At 42.3% G+C, this 21,439-nt stretch overlaps 4 protein-coding genes and 1 long non-coding RNA gene across 6 annotated transcripts; 3 read left to right on the top strand and 2 right to left on the bottom strand.

The window, feature by feature from the left end:
* Positions 1-484: 484 nt before the first annotated feature.
* Park (E3 ubiquitin-protein ligase parkin) lies at positions 485-3,470 on the bottom strand. Its single transcript, XM_071714393.1, has 8 exons — positions 3,120-3,470; positions 2,790-3,000; positions 2,333-2,696; positions 2,035-2,236; positions 1,791-1,943; positions 1,155-1,280; positions 997-1,081; positions 485-782 (listed from the first exon to the last, which is right to left on the bottom strand). The coding sequence occupies exons 1-8, from the start codon at positions 3,375-3,377 to the stop codon at positions 673-675; spliced, it is 1,509 nt and encodes a 502-aa protein (XP_071570494.1). The 5' UTR covers positions 3,378-3,470; the 3' UTR covers positions 485-672.
* Positions 3,471-4,132: 662 nt separating this feature from the next.
* Positions 4,133-6,562, top strand: Parvin (beta-parvin). Its single transcript, XM_071714503.1, has 5 exons — positions 4,133-4,335; positions 4,721-4,984; positions 5,051-5,445; positions 5,543-5,786; positions 5,871-6,562. The coding sequence occupies exons 1-5, from the start codon at positions 4,188-4,190 to the stop codon at positions 5,945-5,947; spliced, it is 1,128 nt and encodes a 375-aa protein (XP_071570604.1). The 5' UTR covers positions 4,133-4,187; the 3' UTR covers positions 5,948-6,562.
* A 1,282-nt stretch (positions 6,563-7,844) lies between these two features.
* On the top strand, positions 7,845-16,145 carry LOC139777206 (uncharacterized). Its single transcript, XM_071714500.1, has 15 exons — positions 7,845-8,617; positions 8,934-9,226; positions 9,397-9,572; positions 9,987-10,089; positions 10,288-10,589; positions 10,746-10,993; positions 11,188-11,539; positions 11,824-12,012; positions 12,127-12,399; positions 12,643-12,765; positions 14,210-14,383; positions 14,482-14,700; positions 14,785-15,033; positions 15,161-15,406; positions 15,596-16,145. Exons 1-15 carry the CDS (start codon positions 8,241-8,243, stop codon positions 15,743-15,745), a joined length of 3,474 nt encoding a protein of 1,157 aa, XP_071570601.1. The 5' UTR covers positions 7,845-8,240; the 3' UTR covers positions 15,746-16,145.
* Positions 10,723-21,324, bottom strand: LOC139777210 (uncharacterized). Its single transcript, XR_011719284.1, has 2 exons — positions 21,204-21,324; positions 10,723-10,964 (listed from the first exon to the last, which is right to left on the bottom strand). It is a non-coding gene; the product is annotated as an uncharacterized lncRNA (long non-coding RNA).
* LOC139777207 (uncharacterized) lies at positions 16,330-20,793 on the top strand. 2 transcript variants are annotated; one of them, XM_071714501.1, is made up of 5 exons: positions 16,330-16,763; positions 17,439-17,543; positions 17,738-19,170; positions 19,464-19,865; positions 19,985-20,793. In XM_071714501.1, exons 2-5 carry the CDS (start codon positions 17,507-17,509, stop codon positions 20,543-20,545), a joined length of 2,433 nt encoding a protein of 810 aa, XP_071570602.1. In that variant the 5' UTR covers positions 16,330-16,763; positions 17,439-17,506; the 3' UTR covers positions 20,546-20,793. The 2 variants fall into 2 exon arrangements, with proteins under 2 accessions (XP_071570602.1, XP_071570603.1); XM_071714502.1 differs by having other exon boundaries at positions 16,330-16,767.
* Positions 21,325-21,439: the final 115 nt, after the last annotated feature.

Raw genomic sequence — 21,439 nt, 5'->3', positions numbered from 1 at the left:
TAGCCAATCAGTACGACCTGCTGCTGCTTTTCACTGCCCATGAAATTTCACCTTAAACATGAACATAAGTAAATTGATTGGTCCATACATTCATGTGCACAAGGAAATGGACCAATCCATTTCCTTGCATATGCTTATGCACCTATATTCAAATGCGAATATTATCTAGGAAAAAGATTACTACGAATTATCCAATTCGGATCAGAAATTTTCGCTCGATCGCGCCAATAACTGTTGCCCTTGAGATGCGATTATAATGCGCTGTGACTTACCAACTTGCAATTTTTCCGGTAACAGCAAACATGTAAAGACATATGATTCCCGTGACCAGTGCATAAGAATTACGTCATTACGATAACCGCACGGTATTCCTTAATCACGATACTCGTATCTCCTGTACTTTCCAGAACAAATATGATCCCTACGATACGATACGATACACGATACAAGTATTTTCCTATTTGATATTGAACATTACGTCAAGTCTTTATAAGGACTTCACAAGTACCCACTATATTTATACCGTGATACAAAAATATTCGATAAGCTTTACTGCAATGACAACGTTATAATGACAAAATTCTTCTCAATATAATGCTCATATGTATATACATCTTACAAATTATCATACATGTCAAAATCAAATTGATATATGTGATTTTCTTCCACATCTTATCCAAACCAATGATTACCCATGCATTCTCTGGCCCATTCCGTTTGACATAGCCAGCACCAATGATAGCCACATCCCGCTCTTATGCACACCATGTGCATGCAACCTTCTGTAAGTAAATAATTTGTTACTCATAAGCATAAAATATTTTTGTATGGTCCTTAGAAAACAAAATCTCCAAGATAAAATTATGGATCTCTTGGACCAATGTTTCGTGCCATATATATTCCTTATATATTTTTTTAATCATTCCATCCAGTAATAAAGTTTATTTTTAAGTTCAGATATGCCTGAAAAATTAATCTCCATTCGGATGTACATACCGTCTCGCTCGGTAGGAGTTCTGCATTTAGGACAAGGTTTTGTAGATATCTGTATCGTTTTTCTGCTAGCTTCCTCCCATTTAGCCTAAAAAGTACAAGCGAAAATCAATCCTTGAAAAAGTATAGATGCTTAGATAGATTTATTAAATTTAACTAACCTCGTTAGCTTTTACGGGGTCTACGGAATAATTTCGAGAAGAAAACACATTCGTAGATGTTTCCAAAGTTTGTGATTCACATTCTCCTACGTGATATCCTTGTAAACAAATTCTGCAAAAAACATACTGAAAAAAAGATAACTGAGTTAATACTTGGAGAATTACAATACGGTGTTGGTTGTCAGCGCGACATCCGATTAATCCGTTGTCAGCGATGCTCACATGATTGACAAGTGTTAAAAAAATGATAACAAATGACCAAGCATTTAATAGTTGAAGTATTAATACTACAATTTAATAAGAAATAATGCATTTAAGTTAAAAAATATGCAAAGTTGTTACCAAGTTCGTATCTTTTTCATTATATTTAATATACAAGCACGCGGAACGACCGCACAGAGAAGCACTTTAACTGTAATCTGTATTTTCTTAAAAAATGTCATATCGAGAATCGATTACAAAGTAATAGTAACATTCTGTAAAAGTTGTTTTTAACGCAGGATTTAGTCCAAGTCCATGCGAGAATGCGTAAGTGAGAAATGCGCAACTTACGATACAATCTGTGAATAGACTGAATAGAAAAGAGAGGAGAAAAAGTTGAGAAAATTTCTTTTATACAAAAAGTGTGTCACTTACGCCACATCCACCGATACACTGAATTTTTCGGCACTCTGCGCCATCTTCCACGTAGGGTGGTATAATACCCATTCCACAGTTTGGTCTTGGACACAAAAGACCACCAGCGCGTAAAACATGTTCCTCCGTACTAAATCTCTGATATCTCTCGTACTATGCATTAAATATATAATGCATTATGAAATTCTCTCAAAGAAAATTTAAGTTGACAAATATTATATTGTTACCATTATATATTATTTACCTGTTCCGCGCTAAGAAAATGGAAATGATGAACTTCACGGATAAAAGAATTGGAGCATCCAGCAGGGCAAGGCAATGTATAATATCCCTCAGTAGTATCAAATTCAAATTGTCGTTCGTGCAAACGAACCGTGCAATATTCGCGAAAGCAATCAAGACAAGTCACATGACCGGCTTCACATGGAAATACCAGCACAGTTTCTCTGTATATGTATTAGAATATTAACATTACTATCCACGTACTATCCATGTGCCAGCAAAGGAGATACTCGTATTTTCGTAATATACTATTAAGGCACCTGACATCTGTGCAAGCCAGACAAGGAATATTCCTCAAGTTTGGCTTAACGAGATAAAGGGGTACAGCTTCGTCATTCTCTCCTAAACTGGGATGCTTGGCGCATTTAAAATAAAAACGTGCGTAAGAGACTTGATTATCTGTCTCGTCGCTAAACACACTTGAAGTAACGGGACAATAATCGCTCTCGCAATGTACGGTTATTCTTCTCGGTTGCAATACGTCTGGCCAACATTGAGGATCTCTATCGACAGTTACAGCACCACTACCGCATCTTGCGCATTTGACCCTCAATTTACCTGCCGTCACATCTTTACACGGAGCCGAACAGTATACATAAAAGTGTGCTCGATTTTCCTGCTGCACTGTCGATAATAATAAAATAACAAATTAATCACCCGTTACTTGGAAAATTAATACATATAATCAATTTAGAGCACGTCAAGTCATGCTGCCACCTTCCAAGGATAACGTTTGTCGATCTGACTCATCCAGGGATAAGTCCATAAGCGTCTCGTTCATAGGCTTGCTACCACTGTCGTTCGAAATGGACATAGATTCCGACATAGATTCCTCTATAGGACTCGTGCTATCCTTCCTTTTATTTAGCATTTTATGTGGAGGCGTCCTTACCGCATGCAACGTGCTCTGTTGTCCTAAATCACACTCCTGCGACGTTAAATGCACGGATGCGTATTATAATTTATAATCAGAGATACACGAGTACAAAAGTATATTTATCTACGCGCGAGCGTATCACTTGAGCTCTCTCTCTCTCTCTCTCTCACCTCTATTATGGTCGAATTGTGCAGCTCTTTACCTGCGAATATAATTTTAATATCCTCCGGTGCTATCCCCATCCGAGGAGCGACGATCTCCTTTAAATTTTTAATATCCCATTTTGGATCTAATTCGACGGCAAGAGTATTGCCTGTACTCGTTTTAATATATATGCTTAAAGAGTTGGATATCTTGCGTTTGCCAAACCAAAATAATCGTAACATTCCGAGAAATGCGTTTTTTACGAAATTAAACCAAAAGCTCATAACTCGTATCGGTATCGTTTCGCGAGCACGGTTTTAAGGTTTTGAGGTTTGAAATTTGGTATATTTTGGACATGAGACATGAGACTGTGAGACATGACGCATGACGCTGCTTGCTGCATAGCAGAAAGCAGGCACTGCATATGCATATGCATAGTGCATGTGCACAGTGCATGATATGCCACTGATGCTAATCCAATAGCCAATAGGCCAATTCCTTTTAGTGACACAAGTCGACACAAGTGTCGTTCTGTCTTTGTTATTCATTGAATGCCAAGAAGGATAGAACGATGTTTGTGTCGACTTGTGTCACTAAAAGGAATTGGCCCAATATTGCCTGAATTGCCCACATTGGCTTAGTTTACACCGATCACTTGATACGCGTATTAAATAGTAAATAACTAGTAAATTAGTTTGATTATTGGCTAATCAGCTCAAATATACTATTTGATACGCGTATCAAGAGATCGGTGTAAACTAGGCCATTTGCCCTGATTGCCCATGATCCATCAAAAATTGATTCAAATGTTAGTATCAAAATAGTTGGATCGGATGGTATACAGTAGTTATTAAACCGGATTATAAATTATAAGCCGCCGTGTAAACGTAGTTTTATAATGCACATGGCGATGGCGAGTATTTTGGACATTTTGGATTTGTAGGCGATTTCCGATTGGCGGTTATCACGCATCCGCTTTTCTGACTTTTTCTGAGATGCCATATGCCATCATCTATCTAGTTACTAACTATCTCGTCGATGCCCAAGCCCAAGACTAGCCAAGAACGAGGACGAGACGAAAACAGACGAGAAAAATGGAAACATCGAAAGCTAAAGCTCCAATAATGGCGTCTCCTCGACCCAAGTCACCTCGAGTGCCAGTTTCCACGAAGAAAGAGGACAAAGAGGAAAGCTTCTGGGATAAAATCGGAACGCTCGGACGGAAGAAACGTATCAAGGAAGGTACCGTCCAACGTTTCGTACGTTATAACAACGCGAGACTTGCACGAACTTGGTTACGTCATTTTCCGATGAAGCTTATCTTGTATCCTTATATGGAGCGATACCTTATATGCGGCGGATGAAGGGAATTGGAGTCGTTTGAAAATAGAAAAGCTTTCCATTTTAATTTCATTTTATATTTCACTTGGATCAACCACCTCTGTAACGTCCGTAACCGTAACCGTAACCGTAACTGTAACCGTAGATTCAATTTCCATATCCTACAGCCCTACATTGCAGCGTTTGTGACAAACAAATTTTTTCAATCGTCAATTCAATCATCTTATGCCGAAGAATAAAGAACGTAACTTGAAGGACTTGTGTAACAAGAACGTTATATTTTTAGTGAAAGATGTGCAGGAAGAAGGAAAATACGCGATTGATTCACCAGGGTATGCCGCTAATCCTGACATGCCACCAGAGGAATATGCTCTCGATGAGAACGAAGAACGTTCCATGATAGAGCCAAAATCTTTAGAAGACTCCAAGCTACAAGAATTGATATTTGTTTTGATCGAATGGATCAATGACGAATTGGCCGATCAGCGAATTATCGTGAAAGATATCGTAGAAGATCTTTACGACGGACAAGTGCTGCAGAAACTTCTAGGTATGCGTATCGATATACATATATATAAAAGTTCCTTTGTTCAACTTAGCAAAAATTCTACTTTAGAAAAACTGACTGGGGAGAAATTGGACGTGCCTGAAGTAACTCAATCTGAGGAAGGACAGAAGCAGAAGCTCGCTGTTGTCTTGTCCGCTGCTAATCGTGTCCTAGGTCGATATCCACCTTACAAGTGGAGCGTCGAATCTATACATTCAAAGAATATCGTTGCTATTCTGCACCTGCTCGTTGGCCTAGCACGGCTCTTTCGCGCTCCCGTTAGATTGCCGGAAAGAGTTGCCGTTCAAGTAGTTGTGGTACGTAAAAAGGACGGTCAGTTGATACACAGAACGGTGAGAGAAGAACTAACGACAACGTACGACGATTTGGGTATGCGTTGCGAGCGTGATGCATTTGACACACTTTTCGATCATGCACCCGACAAATTGGCCGTTGTAAAGAAAGTAAGCTTATTAGATGGCCTTGTACTTGCAGTTTTCAGACTTGTCATTCTTCTCACATTTTCGATAATACATTGTCCATCATCCATCTTTTTTTCAGTCATTGGTAACATTCGTGAATAAGCATTTGAGCAAGGTACATTTGGAAGTGACCGATCTGGATACTCAATTCCACGATGGAGTCTTCTTGATTCTGCTGCTTGGTCTCTTGGAAGGTTTTTTTGTCCCACTAGGTAGCTTTCATTTGACACCAAGGACCATTGACCAAAAAGTTCATAATGTTTCATTTGCATTTGATATTATGCGAGATATTGGGCTACCGAAGCCAAAAGCTCGTCCCGAAGGTTTGTAATTTCTAGATAAATCGCTATCATTCTAATGTTACAATTTTTTAAATCTTTAAACTTAACGTTTTTTTTCTCTTACAGATATCGTAAATTTGGATCTGAAATCTACGCTCCGCGTGTTATATAATCTCTTTACGAAATATAAAGGGATAAATTAGTAAAAATGATGTATTTAATCGCTTTTATCGCAATTAGCTTTATGCACAAATGTTGTGTTACTAATAGCGTTTTTTCTTGGCTGCACTACCGCCCAACAATATTGCACTAGTGTTGCATTAGTGGGCGATAGTGCAGCCAAGAAAAAACGCTATAAAATTGATAATCTATCCTAACAATCGTAATTCGTGACGTGATTCTGCCATCCTTATTAAGCTGCCATTGGAGAGCTATTTATAGAAATGGATTTAATATGGATCTCACGTGTTTAGCTATGCTTTTTACATTTCATACAATTTTATTTTCTTCTTTAAAACCAATAAATAATCGAGAGCAAATTTCACACACACACACACACACACACACACACACACACGCAAACAAAATACACGTGTTTATTTCAATTTCAGACAAACAAAAATGTAAAAAGAAACGTAAAAATGTACAGCTAGATACAGAGCAGAGAAGAATGTATTAAAAGCTTTAAGTAACTTTAAGTGCCTTTTTATATTCGTATAAAGTATATTAAGTATAATATATATATTTTATATAAATAATATTTATCACAGTTTTTTGAACTATATAGCGATGTTTATTAATAAATGTGTCAATTATCATGTGTTTCCTTATTTATTTCGCTTATAAAGTATGGCAGTATGCGGAAGAAAAGTCTCACGCGAGATCAATCTCTAATACAATTTAGCATCGCATATTTTCTTTTATTACATACAAGACGGAGGAGACTTTTTATAAAGAATTAAAAGGTGGCGAAGCAGCAGTTAAAATTTAAAAAACTAAAGAAAAATATTGGAATTGCTCAAAGTATTTGATATACATATATATAAGTAGGTATGTATAACGTGAACATCAGCCGCTCAGGCGCTCACTCCTTATTTCTTTGGAATTGTGTCAACACGATCGTACCTGCCGCCGTCGTTCTGAGATGATCGATCGGACACGTACGTGACAGCTGTCTATTGTCTATTGTATTCTTTTTGTCTGATGAAAACGAATAAGTATTCGGTCTCATGCACGAGACCGATGGCGCAATTCGATATTCGGGATCAATGAATATATACATATATATATATAGGTATGTATCTACATAAGATGCGATAAGTATACATATATATGGAAAACGGCATCGTGCGCCAGCGCGGCGATTCTTTTAGATTAGATATTCTTTTTCCTCTGTGTATTATTCTGTCTCTTTTGTATCGATCGTAACTTTGTAATGACTATTCGAATCCACACGTTGGTAGCGCGCAGCGCAGCGGTAGCACGGATAGCACCCTCTTCCAATAATGCTACTGTTTCCTAATAAAAATATTAAAAATTGATTACGCAATAAAATTAACACGATAATTCGATTACTCGCATCTTGCATCGTCACGTACGCTCGCTTTTCTCATAATCATGTGTCATGTGGGTGTCGCGTGTCGTGTAGTATATAGTATTCGTGACAATCGTGACGATACTTTGCTAAGGAGCGAAAGAAGAATATGTATCCACATTCTTGGGGGAAACACGTTTTAAATTTTCAATCATTCTCGCTGCAATTAAAAGGTTTCATTTAATTCATTATTCTTCCTTGAATTTAATTTAAATAATCGCTATCATATGTCCGTATATAATTTCAACTTTTAACGCTGCCGCGGTTTCGATAATTCAACAACAAATTTACATTATTAGCAACCCGCACGGAGCCATGGCCACGGGCACGGCCACGGGCGGACGGACGGACGGACGAGGAAAAAAAGGTGTAGACTCGAATCGACGACTCGGTGATAACGTGTAATAAGGTAGTCGTTTCGTCCTGATAAGAGTCCAAGATGCAATTTCGTGGGATACGCTTCCGAAGCACGCGATGTCGCGCGACACGGACTTGTCCCTTCACTGGTGACTTGGTGTCTCTTCACTGTCTTCAGTCTTCAGTCTTCAGTCTTCTCTCGACTTTTCGCCCTTGACGATCGCTGCAGGCTGCATTGCACTGCTGCAGAGTGCAGCGGCCACAGAAGGAGATTCGTGTGGCAAATGAGCACTCGGAGCATTCGCGTGCCGCATGTTTTAAATGCGCTTCCGTCTGCTTCCGTCGGGATTACCTCTTGATTGACACGCTGTAATTGTGTTTCTCTCACAGCTCGTGCTTCCCGGCTCCCCTCCATTTAATTGTAAATCGCGTATTTAGCGCGGTATTCTTGCACTTTAGTACTTGAGTTGGTCCTCGGTGTGCGACGTACCCCTCTCGGCGTGCGTTTCTCAGGAACAGGAGTCGACTATAGCAACATAATAGCAATGTCGACATTGTCGACTAGCGATCCGTCGGACGTGTCCGTGTCCGTGCCCGTGCCCGTGTCAACGTCAGCGTCTGACAAGTCTCTCGACGATGTCGATGTCGATGTCGATGTCGATGTCGATGTCGATGTCGATGTCGAGATTCCCGTTGTTGATTCCGAGGCTCGCAAAACTAGCATATTCACGCTCTACGCAAAGATATTTCGACTTCTTCTTACGGCGCAGATACCGAATTTTAGTCTTCTTAGCGATGAGCTACGTAACAGAGAACTCGAGAAATTGATATTGCCAAGCGATGAAGAATGGCGTCACCGAGTTTATCACAGTCTCGTCGAGTTGCAAAGAGAAAGGGACTCTGAAATAACCGAGGATAGAAGGTAAGAATACATAAAAGAGTATTGTACATATTACATACATGATAGAGAGACGATAACGTGACGAAACGTCGCATACGTCGTATATTATATAAAAGACAAATGTAGCTTTAGTGTTTTTCCTTTTCTTTTTGCGACGTGACGCGTACGTGAAATCAATCCATACTCCATAGTAGAATATCAATTAAGTATTACCGAAATATGAGATAAGGTTTAAGGACGCGATTATGTGTATATATTATATAATGTAGAATATACGATAGATCTAACTCGATATATCTATAGAGGATAGAGTGGATCGATATAACTTTTGTTTGAGGATGGAAACTCCGCGCAAGACGTCGCAAGATTGGGAATGGCGTCCCAGAGAAAAGGGGCATCTCCCGAAAGGTAGAAGAGACGAGAGCCAGGATATCGTCGGTTCCTCGGTGGCTATAATATCGGGAACTGGCGCGGGCGGCTCGATGACGGAGGCTCGCGTCGAACCAGGCTGGCGTATCAACGATCTCCTCTTGGCGGCCAAAGTTTTGCTAAATACACGACCTTCGCCTAATTATGCCAACGAGGCCGAGATGAGACGCGTCTTTGGTTTAGTATACGACGTTCTGAGATGTGAGCACTGAGCAGATGTGAGATATATGTGGATTAACGGGAAAAAATCGCTCGCCCTAGCCATCCTCCGACGTGTATCGTGTATCGTGTATCGTGTATCATGTATCTTCATTAAATATACATATAATATACGTAATATCCGCGATCAACTTCCGTTGCAAAATTTGCAGATAAAAACATCTTGAATCGTACTCTCGAGGACGGTGGTTTTTGGTACCGAAACGGTGCTCTGAAACAACGAGAACGGGTAGTCTGGTTGTTACTGTACGATATGCAGGGAAGAAAATTTGCCCGCCGCGGCCGACGTGATGGGAGCGCGATCGAAACTCGAAACAAGATATTCGAGGTTTGTTGTAATTCCTTCGTGATTCGTGAATTCTCCTCGTGCTAATCCCTCTTGCTACTATTTGCTGCTATCTTCCCTGATACGGCGTCGGGCGTATAACTTGTAAACAACATTTTTTTACTTATTTATTTATTTATGCTGTGTTGTACTTTTTTTATGCTTGTAATTTTATTCGCCGTAAACTAGCGAATTAAATAAATTAACATTTGCTTTTAAGTAGCTTCAAGCATGAGACAATACCGTGTCGTAAAAATAATGTTTATATACCAACGCGAGTGCGTTGGTAAAGAGTTTTAAATACCATGCATATATACGTATGATACACGCACGCAGACACAAAATAAATAAGAAACCGATTCGTTACAATTGCGATAATGGCGATAATACTTTTTGCTTTTTGTGTTGCTGTTTCAGACTTTCGGATTAAAAGACATCGAGGATGCTCTTTTGAAAGCAAAGACGCATTTGGCAGCGAGCATCTCGCGTCTTCGTATCGACGGTTCTGCACTCAACCTTGGTTATTTCTAATTTTTAATTGCAATCTGCATGACGCGATGTTTCTTACCATCATAGAACAGTGCGCTTAATAGATATATATCAATGTTTGTGAAACATTGATTGCGTCAACTATACATTAAATTAATATGTCTTTTATTTATATTCCTTTTGTATCCCTATTTTATGCATATCCATATGACCATACTTATATGTCCAGACGAACTTCTTCCGACGCACCTGCGTATCGCGGAAGGAATAAGTTGGGCCGACAAAGGCGCGATTGCTTCCGGATGGATTAACACCATGAGAGTATTCAGTAAAAACGAATTTGTTGATGACATGTCGAAGCTAAAACTCGAGCTTTGCGACGATATCGAAGCGGCGGCGGCGGCGGCGGAGCTCTACGAGAACAAATATGTCTTCGATCCAATTTGCCCAAAAATGATTAATTTGCATGATAAGGCGCGAGAGAAACTCGCCGTGTCCGATTTGGTTCGCGACCACCGATTCATCTTTCTGGTAAATATATAATTCTTACTTACTTTAATTTATTTAAGTATGCTTATGTAAGAGAACCGCGCGCGCGTGCACATTACAAGTATTATCCGCGGTGCGAATATAAGAACATCGATAGAATATCGAAGACGAGAAATTGGAGAATGGAGATTTATTTAGGAAAGATCTTTGTGCCTCGGAGCGGCTACGTTGGCGCAGGCGATACGTGTCGCGCGTCTTTGTGGTCCCGTGATTCTCACGCATTCGATCGCCCCTCGTCACACGGGCTACTTGGCGGGTCTCTTGGCTGACATCGAAGATGCTGGGAGACTCTTAGCTTTCGGTGCTGGAGATGATCGTTGCGAACACGAAGCATACCTCACAACCTTAGGCTTCACTCTGCAGCAATGTAGAATATTTTCAGAAAAGTAATACGAAAGACGGTTCTTTTTTACCGATTTATTACTACTTTACTACCACTACTTTTATTATTGCTACTGTTACTGGCTATTACTGGCATTATTGTCATTACTGGCATTACTGCTATTGCTGCTATTACTGCTAATACTGTTGCTGGTGCTGCTGCTGCTGCTTTGGAAACGTTACAATTCTTTATCGTTAGATATATTTCGCCACCACCGTCCGTCGAATTGGAAAGAGCGACTGTCGTTCTAGCGACTCCCCCGTGCAGCTACACCGGCGTCCGGGACGTCGTCGATCTTGCTGTTGCTCGCGGTGGCGACACTAATTTATTAGAATCGTTAACTAGCGATACAGCGGGTGGGATCAAGCAGCCCCGCGCTCTTTTGGCCGAACAATTTTCCACGCTCAAATACGCACTAACCAGACCAAATATACAGTTTCTAATATACGAAGTGCATACGATCTTGCCGTCCGAAACTACGGAAATGATTCGACAGGTTGTGGAATATGCCAATCAATTATCCACGGAGAAATACATTCGCGAGCATCCCGTGAGTGAGATATATATCTTGTACTATTTAAAATTTGACGATCGCGATCGAACACGCATTTTCCGGCTATATCGTATCTGCATAATCGAGTTATATTTTATAAAGAAAACTATGCAATGAAAAGTTAACTTATTACACCTTGAAAATTGCTGTTAGTAAATTGTAAGTTGGCGACGATTTGCCAAAGGTGTAGGATACTTTCAGTATCTGTATGTGCGTGTAGCGCACATACTTTTTCCACATATTCATTTCCTAAAAGTAGTACGTATTTTGTTGCCTTGCAGCCGAAGAGAAAGACTCTATCCAAAGATACTAGCGGAAAGACTTCAAAGATAATCAAAACCGATACGTGTAGGCAAGAACAATCGCGGGAATATTGGGAGGACCAATCGCAGACGCAACACGAACAAATGTTTTCGTGCAAGCAGGAGGACGAGGAAGATGAAAAGTTGTTAGATACTACTGATGTTGTTGTAAGATCATTCATAAACATTCATAAACGTCAACGCGTTAAATTATCGCTTATCTCACACACACGCACACACACATCACTTGGAATTTACTAATACTAGTAAAATTATCGTTAGATCCCCGATAGCGATTTGTTCGAAGTGGGGACTATCGATGAAATTTATGGCGAGAATAACGAACATACGTTAGATCCAGGCTGTTTCATCGCTGTAATCAAACGAAAGGAAATGATGCAGTTTGATTCGCTTTTCATGATCAAAGTGGCAGAATCGAAAGGACTGTTTGGTGATCCCAATAAGGAGCGAAATCCAAAGCAAAAAACTGAAATACCGCCAGCGGCGGCACCGCAGACGTCGCGAATCAGTCGCAGAGGTTTCAAGCGTGTCAAAGTAAGAGAAGTATATGTCAAAGTTATATACTTGAGTATTTGGATACCGGCTTGTCTGCCCGGTGTAAAAGACGGTGCCACGGACGAGATATAGATATAATTATTTTATTTATTTTTCTCGATTACAACTGATTTACGACAATTTACAACTGTCTCGTTGACAACTGCCACGTCGAGATACGTTGGCTCACCCCTAGTAGTCACCGGTAGTCACGATCTAATTTATATATCTTCGAATGCGCAGGTCGAAATAGATCGCGTAGCAGCGCCTACGCATGCTTGGATATTGCGAGCTACGAATAAGCATCAGTTATGTCCTCGTCACAGCCGACGCATCGTTCGAGATGAAAAGTTACTATCGATGCAAGTACGTGAAACGCGAAAGCGAGATGCGCGTCGATGGTGGCGGGATGCAATCGCCTTCCTGATCGATACGGATAGACAACGAGACACTCGAAAAGATTCCGCTTTCCTGCAGTTTTATGCGACGCGTTCGGATCCGTTTACGCAAAAACTGCTATATCCTTCTCGCGCGAAGAAGATGACGTTGTCGAACGGCTATCGCCGTTCTCGACAGGAGAATTTGGCAGTCGACTCCATCTAAAATTCCATCTAATTATATAGTTGTGATAATTAATATTCTTAATAAATACTTTTACGATTGGAACGATGTGAAATCGAACCGGCGCGTGAGACCGTTAAGAGAGAATATCCTAAGCTTTTAACTTCCGTAGCAAGAGATTTATGAAGAATAAAACCCGCATATTTATATCCTAGATCTAGAAGGAAAGAGAAATAGAAAAGACTCTGGTAGAGCTCTACTCTTTAATCAGGCGCAAGTAACTGGGACGCTTACTGTTGGTTCGATAAGCAAGTGTAATAGCATATATCTCCGTTGTGCATATTTTTTACTTTTTCCGTCTCTTCTTCGATATTCTCAACACCAATGGCATCGTATTATTTAATTTCGTCACAATTTCTAAGTGATACGAAAGCGAGACACTTTTGACGGCTGCTTGAGAGCAAGATTGTTATCACAGTGGAAAGATGGATTTTTCCAAGAGCTCGAAAATATGGCAAACATTGGGTCTCGCTTCATAATATCAAATGCGTATGCAACATAGCAACAACGCGATAATCGATGTCAACAAATAGACTATTTACATATTTACAAGACTGTGTTCATATATTAAAATATTTACAAAATACGATTGTCATTTTGCGATCAATCGCAACCATTAATATTTGCGATTTAATTTGACCAGTTATCTTGAAGAAGTGCAAGTTTTTCAAATAATTTCAAATAAACGATAAAGGCTTTCATAAAATAAACTCTTATTCGCGCTACGAATGGTAAATAATAGATAGTAGCAAAGAACCAAGAAGTGTGTAAAGTATAAAGAAGAAAAGTATATGTATGATGTATGGTAAAATGTCATGTGCTGGTCATGGGAAATGAATCGATAACGATCCATAACGTTAATGATTTGAGGAGACTGACGTCGCGTGAAGCAACTTTCAAGTGTCGAAAAAATTGAGAAAATTTTTATCTTGATAACGTTGAGCGTCGGACACTCGAAGCATGTATTCAATATGGACAAAGTCAGGATTGTCATCTTGTCGCCGTGGCGTCAAAATGCGATACACCTCGTTATCGCATTATCGCAACGTCACTAAAGAAACTGTCATAGAATCGGTATTTAATTTGCGACATTTCTTTCTCCTTTTTTCGCTTCCCTCCCCTTTCCCTCCCCTTATCTCCCTTCTTCTCTTTCTCTTTCTCTGCCTTTGTAGTTGAAACTTTTTCTCAGAAATACGATCTGTATCGGCTCGATAAAGGGCCGCTCGAGAAATCGACTTTAAACTTGGAAGATGCTACATACGCGTTGAAGACAATGAACTATATACGTCGGATGGAGAACAGGGCCGCAGAGTTGTACAGACAGCGGCTCATCAATGGCTTTTTACACTTATACGTTGGTCAGGTGGATGAGAAGAATCTAAATAGCAAAGCGATGTGCACGCCGATAATTGTCGTGCGATACATAGCGAATGGAAGATGAAAATGCAATACTTGTTCTAGGAAGCTATAGCCGTAGGTCTGAAAATGGCTCTGGCCGAACGGGACACCGTTATTACAGCATACAGATGCCATGGTTTCGCCGTCGTGTTCGGTATTCCGATTCGCTTGGTTCTTGCGGAACTCATGGGTCGTAAGACAGGCGCGGCCAAGGGGAAGGGCGGCTCGATGCACATGTACGCCCCGCAATTTTACGGTGGCGACGGTATTGTCGGTGGACAGGTAAATATATGCGCTCTCTTGTTACTCTTGGCTCAAATCTCACCTGGTTAAGTCTATTAATCGGCGCTTAGCGTTTACGATTAGGTACCTATCGGCACCGGGATAGCCTTGGCCCACAAGTACAATGGCACAGGCGCCGTGTCTTTTACGTTGTACGGCGACGGTGCAGCCTCGCAGGGCCAGGTTTACGAGGCTTGGAACATGGCAAAGCTGTGGAATCTGCCGGTGGTCTACATCTGCGAAAATAATAGATACGGGATGGGTACGGCCGTACATCGACACTCCGCCAACACACGGCTCTACACGCGCGGAGACCTCATCCCAGGAATAAAGGTAAATGCAGGTACCCCGCGTTTAACTGTCCTCTTCTTTCTTTCATTAACGCTCTCCTTCGTGTCCTATAACTAATCCTGTAGGTATCTAATATCTACCCGTGTTACAATGTACATCTCGCGTACAGGTCGATGGGATGAAGATCGTGGATGTGCGAGAAGCCATACGCTTTAGTAGGGATTACGCACTCAGAAATGGCCCGATTGTGCTGGAGATGGCAACTTATCGTTATTTCGGACACAGTATGAGCGACCCCGGTTACTCGTATCGTACTAGAGAAGAAATTAAAGCTGTACAAACCGAACAAGATCCAATCACGTTATTTACCAAGCTCATCGTAGAGAAAGGCCTTATGACTGAAAGAGACGTCGAGGTATGACTCGTATGAAAGATATTTTCAAACTTTGTGTGTGTGTGTGTGTGTGTGTGTGTGTGTGTGTGTGTGTGTGTGTGTGTGTGTGGGTGTGTGTGTGTGTTATGCTTGAAATCGTAAATTTTTATGTACGATGACAGTTGACGTAAAATGATAACCATGTGCTTCAACTGCTCGTTGTATGTTCAGAACGTACGAATGTCAGTCTACAAAGAAGTCGATCAGGAAGCGGAGCAAGCCAAGGCCGATCAGTGGCCAGAAATGTCGGAGATCTCGACCAACGTTTATGCCAAACCGTTAGAGAAAATTCGTGGTAAAGTTCCTTGGGAATTACATTGAAAGGCAATTAAAAATAAAAAGTAATTTCCTACTGTAAAGTTCTTAATTACTCCGTGTGTGATCTCTTATACTCGTAAGATTTAAATTACTCACGTCAGGTTCGACATCGTATTATGTATTTTTGATGAAAATATATCCGGTATAACACAGAAGCAAAACACACGTACCTTTTTGTGATTTTTATGATTTAACTGTGGAGAAGCAGTCTAAAACTTTTTTGAAAAATCTGTCACACAGAAAAAAATATAGATAAAAGCGTCCATCCATGTAATCCACTTCTTGATCTTTGTCGAGGAAACGTGAGCAGCTTACGTTACATGGAAGAATCCTTTTGATTTCGTGTGTCATAGGCGCACATATTTTTTATAGTTTTATATAATAAACACACGAATCTCTCTCATCCTTGGTCAACTATGTTTTCCTATCGATCTGCTTGCGACGCGACGAAAGTGCAATTGATTTTCCGTAGAGTTTTCAAGTTTTTGAATCGTTGAACGTATTCAACGTCCAACGACGCGACGCGACGCGACGCGACGCGACGCGACGTCGAGATTGGCTGAGGGTGCAGTCGGTGCAGAGTAGAGTAGAGTGAGGCTCGCCATTTCTTTCGTCGACAGAAACGATCAATTAAAACTGGTGATCGTTTTAAATGACGAGAGCGAAAGGGCACGAATGGCAGAACGGCGAATTGGCAGCAGGAGAGATGGACGCGCGCGGGCTCGATGAATGAGTCAGATCGTGAAAGAGGCATTGGAGTTGGAGAAGCGCAGCGCGACGGAGGAGCCAAGAGTCGCGGAGGGCGAGACGAGAGAGACGTGGCTGCACGAACGTCTCTGCGGGAGTCGCCTTACGTCGCTCGCACGTGTCACGTCGCGCTAATTGAACGTTCTAACGAGACAGTCGCTCGACGATACATGGACGATATCGCATATCCGAGGGTCATTTACAACGCGACGCACCTTTACCTACCGACGCGATTGTTTCGATAATAGACTCGAGGAACCAGCACGAATCTGCAGCAAGTACCATACTTTTTCTTTTCCGTAAATATATATATATATAGATATATAGAAGATGAGTTTATAGTCTCATTTCGACTTGGTTCTACGTCTCTCGTGAAACAGAGTTTGAGATTTGATTAAAGTTTAAAAAGTAAGTAAGATGATATCCTTCTCGAGCGAAAGCTACGAGGAACGCGGCGGATTGACCGAAAGGGCGGTGTCTGAGAGTTTGTGAGCGCAGGAAAGACGAGTGATTTAAGGTGGGACGAACGAAAGGCCGATCGTTCCAAGTTAATAAAACTCAACGGGCGACGACAAACCGCGGCCGCGTCATCGCGCAAAGCGCCGCTCGAGAAATTCCTCGCCTGAATCGCCGACGATGATCGAACTCCTTAGATGAAAGTAACTCGTGGCTGACACCGTTGTTATTATTGATACACGCGCGCGCGTTAAATTATTGAGAGCGATAGATAGATATATATTATGTATATCGATCGCGAGATGTATCACTTACTTATACATATACTTACACATTTTTATACGAATAAAAATTCAAAGCGTTAGTGATAAAGCGTTATCTGCAATGGCTATATCTCGCGGTACATCCTGTAGGAACTAAAATACAAGGATACCGTCACTCGCTAATATCAAGCATTACCATTGCTATAAATTCTTTCGATGGAAAATTTCAGGCTTGTCCAAGTTGCCGCAATTGTTTTATAAAAGCAAACACCCGGGACCGTTGGTATACGACAACAATATGGAAATCGACATCAACATTAACGATATATTGCGAGGTACGTATTCCAAAGAGACAAAGAGACCAGCTTTTGCCGAAAATATTTAAATCGCTTTACCTATTCTCTCGCGATTCGCGAATAAATGAATTTTGACGCCATTTTCTGTTGACATGCATCATGCGTATCCCGGCACTCCCCCGCGCCGTATATGCAATTTCTCTGAACGACGAAATTCTGTTGAATTGGCACAGAAGTGATAACGTTTCTGGAATGCCTTCGCGAGGCGCAGCTTCCGCTTACGCTCGAGAGCCTGCGGGAGGAGCTGTTGGTACGCTCGAAAAACACCCTGACGAGCGTCACGACGATGTCATCCCCGGAACCTTACTTGGACATGAAGTCCGGCCCGAAAAGCCTATTGCTGACGAGGAGACCTATCGCCGATTCGGAGGAATACGTAGGAATGGAAGAATCTCACAAGGGTGGCGCGGCCCCCCAGACCCATTCCGCATCTCGCGCGCACACCCACACCCACCACCAGGATTACTACGAGACCTTCGAAAACGAGAGCCAGGCCGCGAGCGCGCCGGTCGCGAAGGAATATCCCGAGCAGAACGACGAGGGGCAGATGCTGATCGGAATTTACAAGAATCTATCGGCGATGCAAATTAGAAGCAAGTGTTACAAATGCGGCCCGCTCTACAGGAAGGAAGGAAAGAAATTATTTCTATCCGAAAGTCGCGCCTGCTGGATCGCGTTGGTTGGATCGCATCTGCTCGTCTATCGAAGCGAACGGCACAATCGTCCGTACGCGATCTATCCGATTCGGGGTTACATGGCTCGCCCGGCGCCGAATATGATTCCCCGTGATCGACGAAAGAGCGAATCGGCCTTTGAGATGTACAGTCCTGGAAACGAAACGCTGCAGTTTATCGCCAGGACGCCCAAGGACATGGACCAATGGATAGCGAAGATCTGCGAAGTGGGATGCAGTCGCAACGAGAGCGAAGGGAGCAAAGCGGAAGGCCGCGAGAAGAAGAGGCGTGTTATCGTTCCCGAATCCCTCCCGCTAACGGATTGTCGCAAAGGCGACGAGGCCGACGAGGCCGACGAGGCAGCGCGGCATCGAGATGCAGAAAAATCAGTTGTCGAGAAGTCAATGGCCAAAGTCGAATCGACGAGTAACAACAAGAATGAAGTCGGGCGAAAAGATACAGGCGAGAGAGTGCCTCCGCTACCAGCTCGAATACCGCGGAGGCTCCCCTCTTTACCTCCCGCGAACCCTCTCGCGATACCCTCTTACAAAGCGACCGTCGAGGGTGATGATGACGACGACGACGACGACATTTATCATAGAATCGAAGACTTGAGGAATGAAACGCGTTATCAAAATATGGTATTGTCGAAAAAACAGCAGGCTGATGATAGCGACGAGAGGCAGGAGGAAGCTGTCACGTACGACGACGTTCGTGCGCCTAATGAACGGAACGAGAGAAACGAGAAGGTGGAAGGGCAGATGGAAGAGGAGGACAATTCCCGCGACGCGATATCATTTCAAGAGACGTACGACGATATCGTTACACTCTCGCGAATCAACGCTACGAGCATCGAAGCGGAACGGAGCCGCAATAACGATGCATTTACCGTCGATGGCGAGAAAGGAGAAGAATTTTACGACGACGTGGAAGTAAGCCTAGTTTTAGTGATTACAATTAACATTTTGCGAGAACGCATGTTACTCGCGAGATGAAGCGACTTTGTAACGCCCCTCCGCCCCTCCGCCCCTCCGCCCCCCACCCTCCCATCTCTTTTGCTCTATCATTAGTTACTCTATTAAACGATTAACTAAAACTTAATTGTCGTGAAGGTAATGCAAGCATACTATTCTTTTCTCTTTCTCTTTAGAACGATCGCGAAGAGATGAAAAGATAATCGCATTCCGAAAAATTAAGTAACTTTTCGTCCGTTTGTTCGATACAGAGCTTGATTCCAAACAGAAGATTGGCCAAGAATCAGATCGAAATGTCGAGCAAGCTTCAGAAAAAATCCTTTCTGGATAGAGTTTTGAGTAGAAGAGAATCTCCTGGCAAATCGGACAAGAGGCATCGCTACAAGGACAAAGTTTCATCGAATCCATCGTCACTTTTGGATACGGAAGAAATACCTACTTACGACGACGCGTCCGATTTGATTGCGCCGAATCGGGATGTCTTAGCGGACGGAGGGATTGGGGAAGAATTGCCGGAATATAATTGTCCTCCTCCACCCAGGCCAATTTACCAAGTAAAATCTCCCGCAGGAAGCACAAGTCCCGAGCAAACTCAAGAATTTTACGACGACGTTAGCGCCTACCAACAAGGACGTAATAAAAATCATCATCAGGTAAAACGTAAAACGTCTGATCCCCGTACACGGGGACGTGCATTTATTTACTCGATCAATAGCTGCTTAATTTAATTGCTGCTTAATAATCTTTATATTCGGTATCTGTCTTTCGATAGCAAATAATGCCGCAATCGCCAGGATTGGATATATGTGCGAGAGTAAACGAAGCTGTACATAACACGACGACGCGTAACACAGAATCGGAGACGAACGGCGGCGACTCTACCCGAGAAGAGATGGAGCATTATCAGTTACCGCGAAGCGATTTGCGTGTTCGCGACGCTGCGGAGATGGAACAGAACGAACAATTGTACGACGACATAGCATTGTGGGCCGACTTTACGGCGCGACAAAGAGACGTTGCCAAAAAGAGGGAGAGCGAGGATGCTAAATCAGTCTCAGTCGGTTCCGATAAGAAGGCGGCTTGGAATCGATTTGCCGTCAACAGAAAGTCACGAGTCACGAGCGATTTTAACTGCTCTGCCGAGGCAAATAAACGAGGCGGGAACGAGGGGCTCGACGAGACGGAGGATTCGCTCGAGAGTAGTGGCTCGGTTAAAAGGAACACTTTTCAAAAGTTGATCAGCAGAATGGAAAATTCGCTCGCTAAAGTTTCCGCGAGAAGCCCGTCTTCGCTCTCGACGGGCAAGCCAAGTACATCGAGCAACAGCTCGTAAAGCTGATCATCGCTATATCTATATCTATATCGTAGGTCTATCGACAAATTTGCGCGTCTCGAAAGAATATCTATAGCTTTAACTAGACCACACGTCAAGATAAGCGCAGTAATATGCAAATAAGAGTACGTAAAGCAAATGTAACTTTAATAACATGTAATTATAATTCTCTCTCTCTCTCTCTCTCTCTCTCTCTCTCTCTCTCTCTCTCTCTCTCTCTCTCTCTCTCTCTCTCTCTCTCTCTCTCTGTTACAAGTGCTTGCTACTCTCGCTAACGATAAGACGCGAAAAATTAAGTTTCGTGAGCGATTTCCGTATTGCGCAAGATTCCGGCTAAATTCGTTCGACCATAAAGAAATTTGTAAAACGTATTATAGTTGGTCCAGCGATGAAAAAGCGTGACGTTGAAACGCTTTTTGACACGCGAACGTGATTTGTTACGCAACGGAATAAAAAAAAAAGACATGAAATAATTTTTTTAAACCGTTCTATCCTTTGGAATCCAATCTGCGGATGTATGTACGTACTATAATAGGTTATTTCGTCTCGTTCGCGAATAATTGGAACGTACAACAGCGTCGTTTTTAAATAACGCTAGGTGTACTCGTACTGCAGTATATTACGGTACTGGAGGGAGAAAAAACCTGTAGGCCTGTACCCTATTGCCCTGGCCCCTGACGGGCTGACGTGTCCTGTGGTCTGTCAGCTGTCACTGCTGTCAGCGCATGGTGAAGCTAGACTGTGCGTTCCAAAACTCTGCTCGCGGTCAACCCCGGTAAACTCTCCATAGAACATAGAACCCGTGGTAGGATGACGTGTGTGACAGGAGTGGCGGGTAGCGGGTGGCGGGTGGCGGGTGGCGGGTGGCGGGTGGCGGGTGGCGGGTGGCGGGTG

Source organism: Temnothorax nylanderi, unplaced genomic scaffold (assembly GCF_030848795.1).
Source record: "Temnothorax nylanderi isolate EJ_2023f unplaced genomic scaffold, tnyl_v1.0 TNYL_tig0140_pilon, whole genome shotgun sequence".
NCBI classification, from domain to species: domain Eukaryota; kingdom Metazoa; phylum Arthropoda; class Insecta; order Hymenoptera; family Formicidae; genus Temnothorax; species Temnothorax nylanderi.
Note: the sequence above shows the minus strand (reverse complement) of the source record. Positions and strands in the feature narration are given on the sequence as shown.

Coding starts and splice junctions, on each gene's coding strand:
- Park (XM_071714393.1), bottom strand. CDS start 3,377: ATGAGCTTTTGGTTTAATTTCGTAAAAAACGCATTTCTCGGAATGTTA. Junction 2,697..2,789: donor ACAAACGTTATCCTTGGAAG/GTGGCAGCATGA, acceptor TATTATCGACAG/TGCAGCAGGAAAATCGAGCA. Junction 783..996: donor AACTCCTACCGAGCGAGACG/GTATGTACATCC, acceptor ATTTACTTACAG/AAGGTTGCATGCACATGGTG.
- Parvin (XM_071714503.1), top strand. CDS start 4,188: ATGGAAACATCGAAAGCTAAAGCTCCAATAATGGCGTCTCCTCGACCC. Junction 4,336..4,720: donor GAAGAAACGTATCAAGGAAG/GTACCGTCCAAC, acceptor TTATATTTTTAG/TGAAAGATGTGCAGGAAGAA. Junction 4,985..5,050: donor AGTGCTGCAGAAACTTCTAG/GTATGCGTATCG, acceptor ATTCTACTTTAG/AAAAACTGACTGGGGAGAAA.
- LOC139777206 (XM_071714500.1), top strand. CDS start 8,241: ATGTCGACATTGTCGACTAGCGATCCGTCGGACGTGTCCGTGTCCGTG. Junction 9,227..9,396: donor AGTATACGACGTTCTGAGAT/GTGAGCACTGAG, acceptor CAAAATTTGCAG/ATAAAAACATCTTGAATCGT. Junction 12,013..12,126: donor TAGATACTACTGATGTTGTT/GTAAGATCATTC, acceptor AATTATCGTTAG/ATCCCCGATAGCGATTTGTT.
- LOC139777207 (XM_071714501.1), top strand. CDS start 17,507: ATGGAAATCGACATCAACATTAACGATATATTGCGAG. Junction 17,544..17,737: donor CATTAACGATATATTGCGAG/GTACGTATTCCA, acceptor GAATTGGCACAG/AAGTGATAACGTTTCTGGAA. Junction 19,866..19,984: donor GTAATAAAAATCATCATCAG/GTAAAACGTAAA, acceptor GTCTTTCGATAG/CAAATAATGCCGCAATCGCC.